The sequence below is a fragment of the Canis lupus genome, chromosome 34 (assembly GCF_011100685.1).
Source record: "Canis lupus familiaris isolate Mischka breed German Shepherd chromosome 34, alternate assembly UU_Cfam_GSD_1.0, whole genome shotgun sequence".
NCBI classification, from domain to species: domain Eukaryota; kingdom Metazoa; phylum Chordata; class Mammalia; order Carnivora; family Canidae; genus Canis; species Canis lupus.
The window spans coordinates 22,054,366-22,075,234 of NC_049255.1; the positions used below are offsets into that span (position 1 = coordinate 22,054,366).

The 20,869-nt window shown below is 36.9% G+C and overlaps 1 protein-coding gene across 9 annotated transcripts in view; it reads left to right on the top strand.

Annotated features, from left to right (window-relative positions):
- Positions 1–20,869, top strand: part of TP63 (tumor protein p63) — a 218,388-nt gene that overhangs the window by 102,617 nt on the left and 94,902 nt on the right. The window contains exons 1-2 of one of the 9 annotated variants that reach the window (XM_038583689.1): positions 14,059–14,198; positions 14,607–14,661. The exons of 6 other annotated variants lie outside the window; for them this stretch is intronic. Coding sequence is in view for 1 of the 3 variants with exons in the window: in XM_038583688.1 (XP_038439616.1) it covers positions 14,157–14,198 (42 nt within the window). In the remaining 2 variants the exon portion in view is untranslated. Of the gene's footprint in view, positions 1–14,026; positions 14,199–14,606; positions 14,662–20,869 lie in introns of those variants that run through there. 2 more of the 9 variants (XM_038583690.1, XM_038583688.1) reach the window with 2 other exon arrangements.

Genomic DNA, 20,869 nt, shown 5'->3' on the forward strand with positions numbered 1-20,869 from the left:
AAAGTTTTTATGACTCCAAATTCACTCTCCCCCAAATCAGTCTTATTTCTTTCTTTTTCCTTCTTTTTTTTTTTTTCATCCCAAACCCAGAGGATGCTGCTCTTCCTGCTAGATTCTACTTTCCTTTCAGAGAAGAGTAGAGACTACCTTCTGCACAATTACCTAGATCCTAATGTCACTTTTGTTTATCTCCTTCTCTCCGTTTAGTTTTGTCTACTTGAGTACGCACTTTGCTTCCAAGCTTTTGTGAGGTGACAACCAATATACTCGGGCACCTCTTCCACTTCTCTACTTGTCTGACACATTTTGTCCTCAGTTTCTACTGTTATGTAACTTTTCCTTTCTCATTTAATCACATATTTCTTTTACCTTTTAAATGGCCTAAACTTAAATCTGAAAAAAAATGTGTTACCAGAGGGAAACAGAGATTAATATTTACTAATAGCTTAATGTATTTATTAGAAAAACTGTCCTAGTGACCAAAACTTAACTGATTTCAAAGCAGAACTTGAGGGATGCCTGGGTGGCTCAGTGGTCAAGCATTTGCCTTTGGCTCAGTTCCTGATCCCAGGGTCCTGGGATCGAGTCCCACATTGGGCTCCCCACAGGGAACCTGCTTCTCCCTCTGCCTAGGTCTCTGCCTCTTTCTCTGGGTCTCTCAGGAATAAATATATAAAATCTTAAAAAATAAAAATAAAAAAAAAACAAAGCAGAACTTGAGGCAGCCAAATGGGTACATAAGATGCAATTCTAGTACCCTTAGAATATAAACCCTGGTGGCATACATAAACATGCATTTCTCTTTGTGTGTGTGTGTGTGTGTGTGTGTGTGTGTGTATTTCTCTTAGTTAAAAACAGTGTGTAATGTAATTCTTTCAAATAGAAATGTAAAACTGAGAATGATGAGACAATTTCATGTTCACAAACTTGTTGCCAAGTATTGGGACACTTAAGTTCCATTTGGGGGTTTTATATCGTCAGCCTCTAAAATGAAAAAGGTTTGGTTATATGATTTCTAGAGTCTTAATCAAGTCAGGGTTTTTAGTTCTGTTTTTATCAGTGCTTAGTACTGCTCATATCATCATCACTGTAAGCCAAGCATTCTCTTTCATCCCTTATCTTTGGAATACTGCATTTCCCTCCCAGATAAAATGGCAGAGAGCTTTCTCCCTTCCCTGCTCTTCTTGCTGAGGCATGAGAGAAAGTGGCACTCATTATGGGTATGCCCACTTATAGTTCTAGGAAATAATGTGAAAAGAATTTATGAGCAAATGCCTAATTGATTGCTAACTATGGAGACTCATAGACTTATATAGAAGAGTGTGATAGAAAAAAAAATGGGTCCTTGTGTTTGAATCCCTAAATAATCATGAAAACCGAGGCTAGTCCCTGCTAGGTTAGAGTCCTCCAAGGCTAGGGATCTATTAGGAGCACTGGTTTTGCTTTACAGTTCTGAGTGTAAATGTTAGCCCCAGATGGACAGAACATTGAACTCTCTAATTAGCCTCGCAGGTCTGTCTTTAAAGAAACAAGTGTGTAGCATCTAGCAGTTTAAAAAGCCATTCTCTGCATTGTTTGCTGAAGGTCAGAGGGCAAACGCTGTTGTGACAGTTGGGTGGACTTGGCAGGCACACTTTTCTGGAGAGGGTGAGAAAGAGGAGACCAGTTGATGTTAATCTTTGGTGGTGGCAATGGCAGAAGACAGTTCCCTCTAATTCTAGAATCTTTTTGATATTTTTTCAATTCACGTGAAAATTTCTGATTTTTAACCCAAGGAGTTAGAAAAATAGAGTCATACGGAATAAGAGATGATCTAGCCCATACCTTTATTTCCAGGGAAGCTAACTCATAAACCACAAGCCAGATGGTTTAGTTACCTTAAGCATGAGAAAGACAGAAATAATTCAAGCCCACCACAGTCTTATCCCAACAAGTATTTCCTACTCCACCTTCCATCTTCCAAGTCCCCCCCATGCTCACCTAACTCCATTTTATTATTCCGAATACAGAATTCCATGTCTTTGTCTTTTGTCCCATGCTGTGGTTTTAGGAATATTTGATTTCTCTTGTCTTCCTTCCAAATCCTGCCCAACTGTAAGACTAAACTCCCTATTTCTTCACAGGGAACTAATCGTTCCTTCTCTCTTGTTTCCATATAATTGTTATTGGAACTTAACACTTAGCATTTGTTTTATTTAGCATCTATTTTATATATATTTAATCCTGACTTTATTGTTTTTTGTGGTTGTTTGGTTGTGTGTTTGTGTGTATTTTCAGAGATGTCTCTTCTATCTGAGGACAGATACTGACTCATATTCTTCTCTTTGAATCTTATTTTAAGACCATGGAGGGTCTCTAATATCCCTTCTAGCACTAACATTTATGACTTAATCAGGATAAAATGAAATCAACTAATGTTTATTAAAATTAACCCTGACTTTTATTATTCTGTTTATATTGCCCAGTTAGGAAGGAGGAGGAGGTAAAACTCAAATTTGACAATTTTCCCAGTAAGTGAACCAACAAGCATTTTTGACCCATTTCCTTCTAGAGTAACAGTGGAAACAAAGGAGAGGTGGTCTGATGATTGAGGACCACGCATGAGTTTTAGTCTATCTACACAGACTTCAAGCTGTTGACCATGACTAAAGAATTCACTATGGTTGCTAAATAAAAACTGAAAGAATGTGGACCATTTGGGGAATTAATTGGGAGAAATGATGCTGAATGTATCTTTTAAAGCGATGCTCAGACTGAAGCATCAGAGTCCGGGTTTGGTCATAATCTTACAGGTTTAGGACACAACACATACTGTCATCAACTCAGCCTTTCAGTACTGTAGCTCAAACATTTTACCCTGAAGAGAATCTATCCAAATTACAAAACCCAGTGAATAAAAAAGAATACTTAAAAGAAGAGAGCATAAGGAGTTCATTAAAATGGGGGTAGTATACCTATTTCATTCATTTGGCACCTGAATTACAAATAATTCCTCACCTTTATTTTTATTTTGTTGTGACTGCTCTGTAGCTTGTGTGTGTATGTGTGTGTGTGTGTGTGTTCAGATTATTTATAATGGAACCTGACATTGCCACATGTCTCTCCCTTTTTTTTTTTTTTAAGATTTTATTTATTTGAGAGAGTGAGACAGAGCATGAGCAGGGGGTAGAGCAGAGGGAGAGGGAGAAGCAGGTGCCCCACTGAGCAGGGAGTCCGGGGCTGGTCTCCACCCCAGAACCCGGAGAGCATGACCTGAGCCAGAGGCAGATGCTCAACCAACTGAGCCAACCAGGCACCCCACCACATGTTTTTCTGTGATTTGAACACAATAATTTGAACTGTACTGGTTTCCATCTGAAGAAAGGATTTCTGCATTGTTATTAAGAGCTGTTAATCCTTAGTTTCTCTTTACTTTCAAGCAACATCTATTTTAATCCTAAAATAAATTCCTGTCTTTGCTGGAAATTACCTATATTTTTTTAGATGCAGCACTCTTCCTGAGTCTTTTTTTTTTTTTTTCAATCTTTCTGTAACAAGTGTTGCAGAGTTGTCTAGGTAATGATCAATGCAAGTAATGTTTTCTCACAAAATCAAACCAGTGGCCTAGGGAGGCCAGAAGATCTGGCTCAACCACCTGGGTCACAAGGGGCACACCTACTTGGTTGCACCACTTTTTAATCGACTTGTGAATCAGGCTTGGGAAGCTGCAACTCAGTTTATTGTGTCTGTGACAGTAGGAAGCTCAGGAGATAAACAATAAGGGGGAAAAGCTGTTAAGTAGGAAAGTATCTTTGGGAGTCATTTGTGACAACAGGACCTCTCCTCTTTCCTGTGGAGCATGCAAACAAATTGATTTGCTCAGAGACCAGATTCCTCCCCCTTGTTGGGGCATGCATTGTGAGAGGGCAGGCTCTTTTCTGACTGGGCAACCTGTGTGGTGCAGGAGCACATGCAGCCTTAAGCAAAGCATATGTGTGAACTTGAATATAACATTTAACCCCTCTGCTACCTGGTTTCCTTATCTGAGATTTGGAGGTAATAAGGACTGCTTCACAGGTATATCTTAGGTATCACCAGAATGGTCATCCAAGAAATAGAATTTGAATGCCTATTATGTACACTCTCCAAGCTACAGGGATTACAGAACTAAACTGGGCATCATACTTGTCCCCAAGCTCATTTTTTAGTGTGAGATTCATGAAAATAGAACCAAAAAGTAATGAGATGAGATCTACAATCACGCAATATTGCTAGGACTGGGTAATTTAGAGCTGAAAGTAACTGGCTGCCTAGACAACGTGATTCATAGATGCAAACACAATGCTGTGTACACAGCAGACACTCAAGTGTTGAATAAAACAGAGGAAACAAGGTATATGGGTGTTGAAGAACACATTTGAGTTTGCCTGTTGGAGAGAATAAAAGAACCAAGGGGCACAGAGCTGCAAAATTATGAAATATAAAATCTATATGCTCTTAAGCTTCAAAGAATGCTAATACCCAATACTCTTACAGTATAGCTTCAAACTATTCCATCCTTCTTAGCCCATGAATAAGACTATTCAATAAAAGTACTCGACACTATGATAGGTAGAAATATAGACAATTTGAAAGCCAGAATTTATCATGCGGTTCTTACCACAACATTTTCAGGTACTCTTCAAGTTGGATTTGGTTTTCCAATTTGGTCATAAATCCCCAGAGTTCACCTCCAGGCCTTCTTGGCTAGGTACTGCCTTCTGATATTGTGAGTGCTTTACCTTCTTCTGTACTCAGTGTGCCTGGGACAATAATAATATCAGGAACAATTTTCAACTTTATCATTTTTACTTTTATTATTTTCATTTATTTAAATTTTTTAGAGGGGGGTGTAGAGAGAGAATCTTAAGCAGGCTCCATGCCCAGCATGGAGCCCCACACAAGGCTCAATCTCACAATCCTGAGATTATGACCAAGCTGAAATCAAGAGTCCAACACTCAACCAACCAAGCCAATCACGCACCCCTATTATTTTTATTTTTATGTCTTCCCTACTATTATTTTTGGATCAAGGCCTCCAATATCCTATACTTAGAATGAATGAAAATGGTTTTCAGAGACAGGTACTTTTGCCTGTTGTCATAGAGTGAAGATTACAGCAGCCTGGTAGCATTGCTGCCTAGGAGAGTGGCCAGGACATACTGCTTTGCCATTTCAGAGAAACATGATGGCTTGTCAGACTTTAATAGCCTCCACCTCTCTGCTGGAAGTGACAGGCAGGGATAGTGATCTTGGGTCCAGCTAGGGCTTCAGTCTTTTTTTTTTTTCCTTCTTTTGATCATTCTGACTTCTTTTTTTAAAGTGGTGTTCCTTGTTTTATTTTGTGGTAAAGAGTTGTTTTCTGCCCAAGCAGACATTATCCAAATAGTTGGACAGTAAGAGAGTAATTAGTGTCCCTTAGACACCTATGGAGAATCTGAGAATGTCAGGCCAAGAAAGGACTTTAGAAATCCCATGGGAATTGACAAACACTTTATTGTAGTTCTGAGGGACTGAGAAACAGAGAGGCTTTAAGGTCATGTAGCAATTTGTAAGGTTAACATAGTAGAACTTTAAAAATGTATTTAAGTCACCTATACATACACTATTTTTTTATACTTAGGATGTGGACACAGTGCTCATGTGAATAGTGTAACAGAGAGGATGAGTGGAAAACAGGGCTTCAGGAATGGCTTGATCCATTCATCACAGGCCCTAAAGCAAAGATGGTGTACATACTGCAGAAGGATATTCACAGATGGGATCACTGATGTTTTCCCAAAGCAACAAACCAGTGACTTCTCCATCCTCTGAACACATATCCTGTAACTAATAATGAGTGCAGACCACTGAGTTGAAACCCTAAAAGGACATTGGAATTCTCTGAAAGTCTGAATTAAAATAGGCAAAATGTGATTTTTCCCTGGAGTTCATCCAGAATGCCAAAGTTAATGCACCTTCTTTTTATTTTGCCTAGGGTTTTTTTTTTTTTTTTTTTTTCCTGGAAAGGGTGGAGATAATTTACATAAGAAAGAAAGCTGAGTTGCCTCAAGTATGGCCTCCAAGGAGACTGAGACAGCCCCACCCCCTTCCCCTGCCACCCAACCTAATATTCTTGCTGAGGAGCAAAAAATAGAGGAACTAAAAGAAGCATAAAATCTCTAGGGATGAAAACGTCATAGAAATTAACTGGTCTATTATATTAACTGCCTCACAAGCTTTTTAGGAAGGAAATACCACAAGGAAAAGATGTGAGATATAAAGTTGATAGGGAAGGTGTCTGTCTTCAGCAGTAGTAAAATCCAGATTATGGTTACATAGGCAAACACAAACTTCAAGGTGACTAGAGTTGTAATAATATAGGCTGCCAAATATATAGGAAAATTAAATCCAATGAACAGATTGGAAAACTGCAAAATGGACAGGGAACTGTCTTGTTTTGTATAATATATAAATTTACCCTCAGAGCCAGAGCTTAAGCCAAAATCCGTGACTCTTGGGAGAATACTCTTCATGCACGATTCTTAAAGACAAGATGGATCGCCTTTCTGTGGTTTTAGGTAGGGAAAATTATTTAAAAGCTAGTATTGTATTGAAATATATCTCAGCGTGGAACCAGAATGAAAGGGGATGTGTTGTGCAATTAGCTTGAATTAATATTTGTTCATGATCTATCCATTCAAAAAAAAAAAAAAAGGAGACTCAGAGGTGAGACCTAAATCACAGTTTTCTGCTGGTGATACCAGAACTCTTTCCACTATTCCAAACTGACAGTTGGCGCAGACCACTTACTCTGGCAGCAGCCATTTGGAGGCTATGGCAGGAGAAGGATGAAAGTTAGTGAAACACTAAAAAATCCAGTATTTATGGAAATAAGAATTTATAAAAGGTATCTAGTAGCCATGTCCCGAACTACAGATATGAATAAGTAAGAGGATGAAAAAGTAGTAAAATCTATTCAGAACTTACTATAAGCTAATTACTGCCATGGGATTGGTTAGGAAGTTAAATGTTATAATTTGGCATGGTATTTTGATTTTATCGATGAAGGTTCAAAAAATCTAAGTAAACACATCAGTATTCAAATACAACTTAGTTTGATTTGAAGACTTGCATTTCCCAAAGCAGAGCGATCAATGGGGATGGAAATGAATATGTTCATTTTAATGAATAATGTATAATAGCAATGGAAGGACGTTAATTTTGTTTGTGCATTTTTACTCTAAACTATGAAAAATATTTTAAGTAATAGTAGCTGCTAAAGATATCGTGGTAAGGTAAGCTCTGTTTTACATTGTTAGTCTAATGATAAACAGGTATAATATCCAGAAATCATTATAGTAGTATCTTTTGGCCCTTAAAACATTGAATGTCTTTTAATTGAATAATTCAACTCCTAATAATGTGCTTTTTGCTTTAAATTTATAGTGTTAAAGAGAAATAGAAGCAAATGAATGCCCAATTAGTATGAAGTGGCTAAATTAATTCAATAACAATATGTAGCAATTTAAAAACAGTGTTTAAAAAAATACATGTAAAGAGTTGAGTATACAGTCATATTAAAAGGTTAATTTTTGAAAAGAGGCATATGCAGATATTTACACAGACCCATATACATACGTAACAAATATATCTTTAATGTATACTATCACAGTATAGAGTAGTATATATCTCTGGAAGAGAATCTACCAAAATTTTAAGTGTTTACCTCTAGATTCTGGGATAAATGACATAGAAGTAATTTTTATGTAATAAAGTGATAAGAATTCTTATTTCAATATATATAATACTAAAAAAGCAAAGAAACTTGGAAAAGGTGACAAAAATGGGTGATATCTTATTAATATGGAAAACACTACTCCAGTGGGGTAGTGATTGGAAGGGAAAACAAAGGACATTAACACATCATTTAAAGAAGAAATGCAAAGAGCTAATTAAACATATTAAAATATATTTAATCTTGTTCATAATCTGGGGGATTCATGTTAAAATAAGGAAATAGTTCTTTTTATTTGTAAAATTGGGAAAGATAATCTTCAATATTGTGGTTCTTATCCTCCTATAAATGCAACCCTTTTGGAAAACAACTTGATTCTATGCCTGTCCAGAGACTTAAGTTCATAACCTCTGACCCAGTACTTTTAGTGGTAGAAATACTTAACATGGGAAAACGCTCATAATAGTATGAAAACTAAACATATCTATATATATATAATTTTAAAACTATACCTATATCTATATCTATACCTGTATCTATATCTATATCTATATATTTGATCCTACCTTTGGCTACAGAATACATACATAAACAGAGGAGGAAGATCGTGGAAACTTAACAGTAATTCTCTTTGAGAAGTTTGCTTATAGATGGTATGCAATTTTTTTTTCACCTTTTGCCTCTAAGTATCACAATTTTTGTAATCTAAAAATTTAAATGCATATTAAAGGCAGTGCTAGGAGAGGATCTTATCTGCATGCATTTGTGTATCTCTTTACCTGGACTGCTTTGGAGTCCTTCCAAAGGAAGGCACTATCTAAATTTGGAGAAGTGGTTAACAATACCGTTATTATTATAATCATGGAGTGAGGTGTCTGGTGAAGGAGCTATGAACATGGCATTGAAGGAGGGATAAATATTGGGGTGGGAGGAGGTATGAAGACATAATCTTCTTGAGCAGACACAATCTTCTTGTGTGGATTAGAGGGCCAAAATACAGAGGTTCTACTCTTGATTTCATCATTTAGTATTTGTCTGCATTTAGGTGTCTTCATCTTCATCTGCAAGATAGCTACAGTAACAGTACCTAAATGATAATTTTGTATGAGAATTAAACAAATTTGATACATATATATAATACTTTGAAACATATATATAATACTTTGAAGAGTGCCTGCTCCATTAAAAGTACAAAGAGAGAGAGAATCTAAATCCTGTCCCCATTTTACCTTCTACTTGACAGTTTACAAAGATAAAAAATGATAGCCTGAGTACATCTGTAAGATTTAGGAGGAATTCGGCTCCCTTTGTATGCCTTATAAGACTCATTTTTCAGTCTAGCTAGTGACCCTAAGATGGATATCATCTTGTATCTTGCTTTGGAACTTAGCCTTAGAATAAAGAGAACATTGCTTTGGTGAATTAATTAAGTGGCTTTCAATAGCTTCTATGAATGCTAATTCTCACCTATCCAGAGCAGGAGGGGAGAGAAATCACTTGGGAAGGATTCGAGCTCTGAAAGTTAACTACTGAGTGTGTTCTGTGTTGGCCATCTTTTATGGTAGCTGGCATTGAAATGATATAATTGATTTTGTTCTGCAGCAGCTTGGAAAGTCCCCACATTTGTCAGCTTTTACACATGCTCTATAAAACCCCAATCCCTTTTAACTATCACGTTTTGTTATTCTGACAATTTTCCTTTTGATGGATAATTATTAAGAACTTGAGGTAACTGTACTGAGATTGAAATCATCATTTTTTCCTCTTTTCTATTTTCATTACATACTGTGCATTGATGCCCAAGAAAAGGCATCTGTGTCATGATAGATTCCTGAGGGAAAAAAAATCTTCTAATTCTTTCTTACAGAATGAACTGCTCAATAGAACTTATATTCATCACATTTTTAGACATTTACTGTGATATGACGATCAAAAATGTACTCCAACCTCAAAGTGCATAGCCCACTGGGGAGACAGACAAGTATACAAAATTTGGCATTGTAAGGTAACATTTTATTACTGTTTTTTATATACATTCATATAAAATAAAAGAAGATTTAACTTCAACTAGGGATTTGGAGAATTCCTCATGAAGATGGCATGTAAGGAATATGAAAATGTTTTGATTAATCAGGTAAAGAGAAAGAACTGAGGAACTAGACTGAACAGAAGGGCAGAAATGGTCAGCTGGGGCCAGCATGTGGCAAGCAGAGTGGAATATGGAAAGTGTAGTTGAGAGCATAGCATGAGGCCAGACTGCTTGTTTACTTTAATAAATGTCTACCTAATCCTGGGCAAATTTACCCAAGCCCTCTTTAACTTCTCTTTTCTCTCATTCAGTAGAACTGAGGTCTTCATGAGGGAACCCACTAAAACACAGATCTCCAATCTGTGGCTTCATGAAACCTAAGCATTTCCCTACCCTCTACACCTACCTCCAACCATCGGAGGCAGACATAGATCTAGGAACACAAAATTGCTTCCATTTTTTGGGGTTTTTGTTTTTTACTTTTTAAAATGCTGTAGGTACAATGGTGTTCCCTACCCACTTCACACAGCATGGATTAAGAAGTTCAAGCAAATGTTTTATGTGTACCAAGGACTTCTACACTTGCTTAGCTTTCTTACATAGAGATATAAAATGGAACTATTGATGTTTGGTATATTAAAGATAATATGGCAAGTCAGAGAGAAAAAAATGATAAAATGATAAAGGTAAATTATCTGTTTTGAGTGGAAGTGGATCTTCATTTGTTTCTCATACCAATATAAGTTCCAAAGAGTTAAAAGATTCACATGTGAAAAAAATGTTAAAAACTATAATAATATAAGGTGATATTATGGTTAAAGAATTTCATAATGGTGGGCTGGGAGAAGCCTTTCAAGCTATGTTTGAAAAATAATACATCATAAGGGGAAAAATGATAAATTTGACTATAGAAAAATTAGGATTGTTCTACACCAGAAAAGCAACCTGTAAAACCATATGTAAGTTTGAAGGACCAGACACACACATGCACACAGCAGAAAAATATTTCCAGTGCTTATAATAAAGGGTTAATATCTGCAAAACATAAAGAGCTCCTGCAGGATTAACTGTTAAAGGGGATAGGCAACAAAATGTTAATAGTATTATGTCTGGAAGTCAGAGATGTTGAACCCACATTTTAGATGACTACTCTTTCCGGTGCACTAGATTTACAACAGTGGCATTTTCACCCCTGCTTCTGAGGCCATGAAGCTTTGAGGAATCTAGAAGAAAGGGCTGAGAACAGAAAGTTGTGAGCTCTTGATAGAGTTGTTCTGACTCCTATTTGGGAAACTCACTTAAAATTTTTGAGTTTATTTATTTGCAAAATGGGGATAACAATACTGACATACATCACTAAGTCATTAGGGAAATTAATGCACATTGCTAAACTTTTCATATCCCAGGATAGGCATTATTAGTACAGAGTGTGTGTGGGAAGTGGCTTCTCTAGAACTTCCTGCTTAAGTAAATGTCTGTTATTTATATAGTATTTGTGCTAAATTCAAATTTAAATGAATTGGTAACTAGTAGCTTATTTTTTTTATCATGAGAATACTAAAAGCATAAAACACAGTTTTCCCCCACAATACTGTACCTGCTTCTTTAAGTCGTTTAAGCATCTTGATATCTGTACACCTTAATGGCTTAAATTGCGCAGTTTGGAGATGAGCAGATTGTTATATAAATATCCAAGTAAAATAGGAAGGATCCTCTAAATTGCTTCCATGGATTCTAGACAGAGAGTCTTACCTTTGTAATGCTCTTTAGAATAATTTAGCTCTGCCCCTCACTTCACAAAGAAGGAACTTGAATTCAGAGTGATTCAGTGACCTGCCCCAGAGGGGCAGAGCTAAATAAAGGCAGAGCTGGGATTAGAGCCTGCATTTCCTAGTTACTGCTGTAACCCCCAGTCCTGTGCTGTATCCCCTCAGCTATCCAAAGTACCTGAATAGCAGTGGCAGGCAGGCAGGCAGGCAGGCAGATAGGTAGATAGATAGATAGATAGATAGATAGATAGATAGATAGATAGATAAAGATTCATATGTCTTAGATTTTGTTCAGCATCTTAGTAGCTATGTTAGACACAGACCATCATCCTCAGACCTGACTGTGCTGAAGGCTGAGTTGCTCAATAGAATTTGGCATTTTAGTCTATTGAATCCTGCTGGGAATCTTCGACTTTGTAAAAGATGAAATTTGTTTACATTTGGATAGAACATCAACAACATTTGAGTCTGTGAACCCTAGATTTAGGATTCAAAAAGTTATGCTACCCCACTATTGTACAAAATCATCCAATATTGGCTTTCTGGGCAGTTGTCCTAATGGCATTTACTTTGCAGCATTGATTCCCATGCATTCAGATTCTGATACATTCAGAACTGCCTCATGGGCTGCACAAAAAACAACTGAGACCAGGTCTACACATCTGTTTTTAAAAAGCACCTTGGTTGATTCTCAGGGTCATACAAGTTTTTGAACCACTGGAATAGAACACAGATTAAGGAAGCAATAATCTTCACTGTTGACCTGAAAGTTGTCAGTGGGTATAGAATTTAAATACATGATACAAATGGTTATACTGCATTTTGTAAGTAATTTCTTTTCCTTTTTTATTTTTTTGCCTTGTACCCAGAGCTCATTTGGTTAATCACGTGTAGTAAGAAGTCATCCTCCTAATATTTCAGAGAAAAAAATGCACATTACGTCTGATATAAATTTGTAATGTTACAAGATATTGTCATATTCTTGGACACTTGATCAAATGATGTTATTGAAATTTTTGCAAAAACAAAAAACAAAAAACAAAAAAACATTCCTACCAGTGACTCAGGCTTTAAAATAAATATGCCAATAATCACATCGTCCTTTATGTACATGCCTTTAATGGATGCAAAAATAGAAGTAAAAAGGAGGCAAATCTAAGGTCATGAATACATTTATAAACTCTGTTTCTAAAGTTTATATACTAACCTAGCCTGGCTTCTGATTCTCTTATCTTCTTACCTTTTAAATTTTAGAAAAAAATATCTAAGGATTTATTTCTAGCTGTCTTGGCTAGTGGTACCTTGAGGCAGGACAGAGGGACTTAGCTTTCTAAGCGGGGGTGGAGGTGAGGAGTCATGTTTTGACATAGTTCTGACTGAATTACATGGAATACTCAGCAGTAACAAGAATATTTTAGTGAATCTAACAATAACCATCAGGGTACCTCTCATCTTCACTAAATTATGGTAACCAGGACCAGGTTCTATAATAATGTTCTTCTGTATCTATGTATATATATATTTAAGGCAAAGGCTAACTGATTTCTCATACTTTAAGATTTATTCTATTTATACTTTATTAACTGTTTATAGTAAAAGATATTACCTTTGAGCATTAATTAAGAAACAATAAGTAAAGAAAATATTTAAATAGATAAACTTGTATCGATTCCTAGTCCTAAGAACTAATGATAGAAAGAAGTGGTGCTTTTTTTTTTTTTTAAATGGGCTTAAAAAAATGGGCGCTTTTCCCAGGATTTCTATTTCCTGTACATAATGTGGATGTTTGTTTGTTTTTACAAGTTAACGGGACCAATGGTTTAAATTGTACTTTGATTATGTTCTGAAAAAAACTAAATGGCTTGTGTTGGCATAACTTTGTGTTAAACCACTGGCATTTCTCTGTGGAGAATAAATTGAAAACTTTTTAGCTATCATGCAGTGGATTTTAATTTTTATATTGAGAAAACATAACCATGGATTTGAGTATTTAGTAATGGATTTGAGTTTTTAGTAATTAGTTAGAAATTACTAACTTTATGTAGTCATTCTTAAAACTTGACATCTAGTTTAAAAAAAATAAAATAAAAGCCTTCCAAAAGCTTTCCCTGAAGTTTTACTTTTCAATTGCAAAGGGTAAAATAACCTTCTGAAATGCCTTCTCTAAGTCCTGGTGGTGGTACGGTCTGTGGTTTGTTTGGGGAGATTTTGTTTTGTTTTTAAGAGAGAGCACTTTCTTATGAAAGACAAGGGAAAGTTTTACCTGTCTCTCTCCTGCTTTTTTTTTTTTTTTCTTTCTTTCTTTTTCTTTTAAAGATTGGTGATAAGGAATTCTAACTACTTAATGAGATGGGAGAGGCCTCACTCCATTGGAGTGGAGGACTCCAGGTGGAAGTTGATGGATTGGACAGGTAAAGAGAAGAGTCCCGCCCCCTCATGCCTATAGTTGGGTATATATTAGGGAACCTAAAATTATGTACAGAGAGAGAAAGAGAGAGAGGGACTTGAGTTCTGTTATCTTCTTAGTAGATTCCTATTGTCAGGGTCTCAGAGGGGGTGGGGGGGTTGGAAAATCCTGGAGCCAGAAGAGAGGACAGCGGCATTGATCAATCTTACTGCTAACATGTTGTACCTGGAAAACAATGCCCAGACTCAATTTAGTGAGGTAAGGATTTTAGATTTTAGCCCTCCATTTAGAGATGCTTATTCAGTTTTATTTTTTAAATAAAAGCTTACATATTTGTGGTTCTTGGTCACCCAATGTAATGTTTTTGCAAATTGTGTATAGGAATCTCCTTTTCTTGGTTAATGTTTTCTGTGGTGACTGTAAGATTTTTTTTTCCTTTAAGTAGGAGATGAAATTAATAGGAGAAGAGGGAGAAGAAAAATTTCTGGGTGACATTATGTATTTGAAGAAACCCAATATTCAGGAGTTTGTAAAATCATTTTTTGTAAGAACAGACTGGGAGATCAGCTCACATTCTGCTAGATACATGGAAATAACTTCTCTGTTGGGTATTCACAAACCAGTAAGACAAATTAGTTGACTGTCTTAACTCAGTTAAGTTCTCAGTTCTATCTCCAGACTTCATCCTAAAAGCAAATGAAGCTTTTTCAAAATAATCCAGGTGAGATTTTTTTTTTTTTTAAAGCCATCTTCATTTTGAATTCTATCAATCCAGAGACCCACCTAAATCCTCAGGGGACTTCATTCATGTCCCTATTGTCTGGTGATTGACTTAAGACTTTCACTGTGTAATGACAAAATTATTTGGGGGTGATGGATTATTAAATATTTATACATGTGTGCATGGCAATGTGTATCATAGCGTGTAAGATTTTATGTAAGGAACTGATGGTTTGCCTCTCAGATCGCTCCTCAAATTTGTCTCAGGGATTTAAATCACTGGGCAGAGGGATACGGAAACAAAACTCCTGAAGAGACTGCAAGGCTTTGAGGAAGTTTCCTAAGGTTGAGGGAGGTCTAACAACAATATTAGTTTACATTCCTCAGAATAGGGCAGCTGTGTTGACACTAATCAGATTGGGGGGGGGGGGGTGCGCGCGGGTGGTGAACGTGAGTTCAGTGTTTCGGATGAAAATGCTTGCAGGCGAATGCTTGGAAAAGTAGACTGGAGGGCTCAACCTGAGCTCCTTAAAAATCAAAACAAAGTGCATAGGACTCGGGTGCACACGGCAAAAGGAAGAGTCGCGCGAAGGGCACCAGAGTGGGGCCTGCCCTGTCATATTGACCATGCTATTGTCTAGACACCTGAACTGTGTAAATATAGCAGGGGAAATATCGAGTTATCTGCAGAAGGAAAAGGAAGTGCCTATTTTCCTTTAAAACATTCAAGCAGGCTTGCTTGTCCTCAGTGGAGAAACTTGAGTTTCTTGTTTTGCTTTACCATGGAAAGGTAGCTTAAAATGTTACCAAACGGTTAAAAAAAAAAAAAAAAAAATGGAGGTGACTTTAAAGATGATCTTGTGTCTATGTGATCCCGTGTTGGCCAGTCTGAATCACTAGAGACGTGGTCTGGCAGTCCTATCATATCTGACTTTGTGTTTGTTCACGAGCTTTTTCACACCTATATTTATAAGCAGGCTGGGATCTGCTTTTGTGTCTAAGTTGGAGGGGGTACATAGGGAAGGTGGTCTAGAGATGTCTGTAAGAAAAGTATGAAGTTGCTGCAACATGGAAAGTAATGACTATTTCTCAGGAAGGGAAAAACTATGTAAATGATTTGCTTTAGGAGATACCAGTAAGAATTCTTGCCTTTTATGGGGGCAAAAGAATCATGTCGTATGTGAGCGTATAGCAGACTTATGGTGAGAGAAAACACCTTTCCGTGGGTTTGCAGTTTCAAAACTTTGGGTAAATGTGTATAGTTGGGTGTCCAAGTTGTCTCTTTTCTCTTGGAATGCTGCTAACATGTATAAGAGCGTATCTCTAAAAAATATGGCTGAATTTCTCCAACTTCCTGCATCTTTTCGTATATTGCTGTGGTGAATTTTATATCTTTCTACTAATGTGTATATTATGAGTAATTTTATAGCTTGATTTTCATCCTGTTGCTTAAAAATGGCTTTCTTTGCTATGTAGTGTTACGTTTTAATATCTTGTCCTCCGTAAAAATGCAGCTCTCTATCTGACTAGACAAAATGTCTGGGACCGCATGGCCCTGAGAATCCGGAAATTTAATACAAAAGTTGTAGTGTTTTAGGATTCATCTTGAGATAACATTCGTTAGAAACCATTAATACAGAAACAGTGATCTATTATCGCACAAAAATATTTAAAAAATGGACAGATGAAGAATAAAGAAGCATGTAACTCCCATGAGAGTGAAAATCACTTTGAAACTAGAACCCAATTCTCTAACTTCAGTAATTTTTAAGTTTAATTTGTTAGTAACGTCTTTGGGCCGATAACTCCAAAACAATCTAAGAAGACCGTTCTTTCTCTACTCCCTGTTCCACAGATTTCCAATTCTTTCCCTCTGAGCAGAGGTAGATTTTGGGAAGCTGTTCGTGAACAGGCAGGGGCCCGGAAGGGAGGAGAACATGGGCAGGATGTAACAGGCTCGGCTGAAGGAGCCACCCTTGGGTTACAATGGAGAGAGTCTTCCAGTAAGCACCTCTCCACTGTGCCATGCTTGGAATGGTGCAGCCTCTGGGACTGTCTTAGCCTGAGAGGGAGACTCAAAAGAAGGGAAATTCTTCATAGATTAAGTTTTAGTTCAATTTTCTTGCTAAACAACAACAACAACAACCACAACCACAACCCTGGTCTCTGTGTGCGTCTACATGTGTGCGTGTGCACGTGTGTGTGTGTGTGTGTGTGTGTGTGTGAGAGAGAGAGAGACAGAGAGACAGAGAGACAGAGAAACAGATTCTCATATCTTTCTTAGAAGGACATTTGGGACATTTCTTATTAAAAGTCTATCTGGGTTTCTGTGTGAAGATGGAAAGGTACTCAGGTTAATGGGCTCCTGCATTCTAAAACTAAACAGGACATCAAGGCTCATATACTGAGACACGTCATTTTACAAATCAAGGTCAAGAATCCCTCTTTCTGTAGTTCAGAGAGCTATAGGTGTCTAAATCAGCCCCATTTACTTAATTTAACCTTTTTCATGTCAAGAGAGAGAGAATTCATTCTGAAAAGGGCTATTGTAATTCCTAGTAAATGCTCCAAAAATAAAAAAAAAAAATTGTGTAAAGAACTGATGTGCAAATCTACTTGAGAGCGAGAAGAGTAATTGGAAGGCAGCAGTATAAGATCTCAGAGTTCAGGACCATGCCATTTCACTGACCTCTGGGCCTGCGTGGTCAAGGGAACCAGTCTTTTCTATCTTAATGCTGTCTCCAAGAGACATTTTTCCCATGGGAGTGATTTTTCTCTTAATAGTTAATAAATGTATTATCTCAAGCTTTCCCATCTCATCCATGTTTGAAATGTTTAGCGCCATAGGTAAAAGCATAGTAGGGAAGAAGCAGAAGCTGCAGATTTAATTTAGCTGTCAGCCAGCCTGTGTTCCTCACTCCATGCCATGGTCTTAGATTGCATTGCTTGTTTTACAATTGGTTGCTCTCAAGCCCAGAGGGGACTGGGAGAAAGAGATCTTAGATCACAGATCATAGATCATACTTTCTTTTGCTACTATTGGAAAAATGAGTGGTGATAATAAATCACTTATCCTTTACCTAGATAAGGAAAAAGCATGTTTGGTTTGTTTTGTTTTTTAGAAGAGCAGTGATCCTCGACTGGTATGGAGAGTACACTAAGAAACATGAATGAATGTCTGGTTAGCTATGGCAACCAAAAAAGAATTGGTTGGGTTTTCATCATACCTCATGCATCTCCTGAGTGCAAAGTTACTAAAAATTTTTTAGACAATGAGTATGTATGGAATTTGGATTCTATATTCTTCTTATTAAGGGAGCTAAGTCTGAGGTTAAGAGATTTTATATTTATCAAGGAAGGAGATGGGTCAAATGGATGAGAAGTATGTTGTCACAGATGTTCCTGAGCTTTCTTTGAGGTGCATAGGATTGCTTTGGGTGAGACCTCAGCTTGTAAGATAGAGGAATATAAGTAAAAGTCCTCCCTTCATAATAATATTTTGAAAGTAAACTCCCCCTCCGTTGAATACCCTAATTTATTCTTTTAAGTGGTTTATGTCAATAAACAAGGAAGAGTGAAGACAGATACCAAAAGATACCTTTGTGAAAAATAACTTGTTTATTCCATAAAAGCCTTACTATTCTGAAGATGAAGAGTTTTCCAAGTCCAGTGGACTCAGAATTTTCTTTTGAATGTATGATGAAAAAAAAAAAAGGTGAGATGACTGATAGACCATTATTGTTCAGTGCCAATTTAGTGGACGGAGTCACCTATGCAGGATATCCAGTACAGTAATAGATTTGGGTTCGGGAAGAAAATGGATTGAAGTGTGAAGGTCAAACAGTGAATCCAAGAGTGAAGCTATGGCCGTAATTCCTAATCTCTTAAGAACACAATTTGGAGGCATAAGAAAATAGTAAAATGTAGGTTATTGATGTGCTACCTCTCTATACACTTTTTAATTTTCACTGGTGCCTTTTCATTAAGTTGAATTTTGTCAATAGTCATGAATACCAAGTATTGAATGAGGAGATACTTAGAAGTCCAGAGGACCGACTTACTCTTTTTAAATAAGTGTGTACTGAGCATCCGTTATGTATAAGATGGTGTGTAGGATATGAAAATACACCAAGAAGATTAAAGTTCGCAGAGGAAATGACCATATACAGTTATCATACAGGGCAGATCTTCATTGTCATATGAGGAGTGTGAGCTAGATAATATAAAGAATCAAAGAGAAAGAGAGTACCTCGAAACAGGAGGGTCAAGAAAGTCTATATGTGTAAGTAGAATGCAGCTGCACTTGGAAGGCCAGTTAGAACTTTCTATGTCCTTGAAATATGAGAGGGAAGGAGGATTTTGGGTGAAGAAACAAGCATCAGCAGAGGCATGGAGTTGGGGTGAATGCTGGTGTACTCAGCAATGTCAAAGAGTTCAGATGGAATCGAAAGCATGAAAAAATTAGGAAATAAAGTTAGAAATGTCAGATAGAGTGACTCATGGAGGGCCATGTCGCATGTAATAATGTGGCGGTGATAAATCATGGAAGGGTTTTGAACAGAGGCTTGGTATAATTGGAGCTGTGGCAGGGCACACTTGGGGAGGATACATGACTCTGCTCAAGACCACCTACGGGTATAAAAATGGGTTTCTCCACATTGCACATTGGCTATCTGTCTTTGCAAGAATATTCACTGCTTCTCTGGAACCTTTGGAAGGGTAGAAATGGATTGCGTCTGAAGTCTTATACAAATTAGGTATTCTCCGTTTGTTGCTCTCTTTAATAGCTATGGTCTCTGCCATGGATAAGTTGGTTTTGGTTTGTCCTAATTTATGCTTGCTATTCAAATGTAATCACAAATAGAGCCACTTTCGCTTTCGAAAAGGGTTCCATTTAGAAGACAAAGCATATGATCACCCTACAAATAAAGACCTGCTCTTTCATTTCATATTTTCCCCAACCCCTACCCCAAAATGGAAAAGTTAAATAAATTTGTTTGTAAACAAACACAGTAGTGCTCCACAAACTTAGATTTATTTCGTCCACTTAGATTATTTCCCCCACAAAAGCAGCATTTCCCTACAACCCAATATTTACTGAGAGTTAATTAAGGATGGTCACAGTGCTAGGCACTGTAGGGAAAACAGAAGTGAATAGGTTGCAGCCACTGGTATCTGAGAACTCCCAATTCTCTAGTGCACATAAGGTATTAAAAATGACTTCAGTATGAAATAGAATGTGGTAGGAGACACTAAAGGCTTTCAAAGATAGTGAAATAGGTTCAAACTATTCATGATGAAGGTAACATTTCACTTCATTTAGGGACCAGATTTTTGCCAGGGTGGGGAAGGCAGGTCATTCTGGGTAGAGTAGAAAATTATTACAAATACAAGGAAAAACTTCACAGGACCAGATGAAAGAGCATGATATATTGACTGGGAAAGAGAATGTTGATTTAAATACAGATCTGTATTTAGTATGAATGTCAAAATGAAAAGCTGTTGTAGAAACAGCAACAAAATATGGTAGGGACTTCTATCTTACTAAGAACTAGAACCTATGAATATTTTGAGAGCATGGACAATGTTCAGATTTAGAGATTCAAAACACTGTCTACATGCTGCAGGCATGACAAGTATCATTCTGCAGGGAAGGAGAAAAATTAGCCCAAATGTTGGGGCTGGGTGAAGTCGAGGGTTTCCTGATCTCCCTCCTTAGACCTATGTAGGGATAGATATGATATCTTATCCCTAAAAGGACCCAGTAATTACATTCTTAAATTATCAACACCAAGAACAAAATCCAGACTGCTTCTTTATGTTAATTAGAATTAACTTTATTAAATAGTCATCTTAGAATCAGGATGAGAAGAACATTTCTCTGGTCACTGCTCTAAATGCAAATAGTAATGCTGCAGCTAAATGTGAGAGAATACACCAAGTATGATATTTGTTGAAGATGAGAATCACAATTGGGAAATAATAGAACAGAAGCAAATATGAATGTCCCATTTAAGAAACAAACACCCCTCCCCCAAATTAAACAAAAAAACAATAAAAAAATCAAGATTTTGGTATCTCAAGTGAAAAAATCGTTACCATATTTTTTTTCAAATTTCATTTTGGATGAGGATACACATTTGCGTTTAAGATTTGAACAGAAATATGAGGGGAGGACTTGTCTTCACCCATATTAATATCCTTTCCTT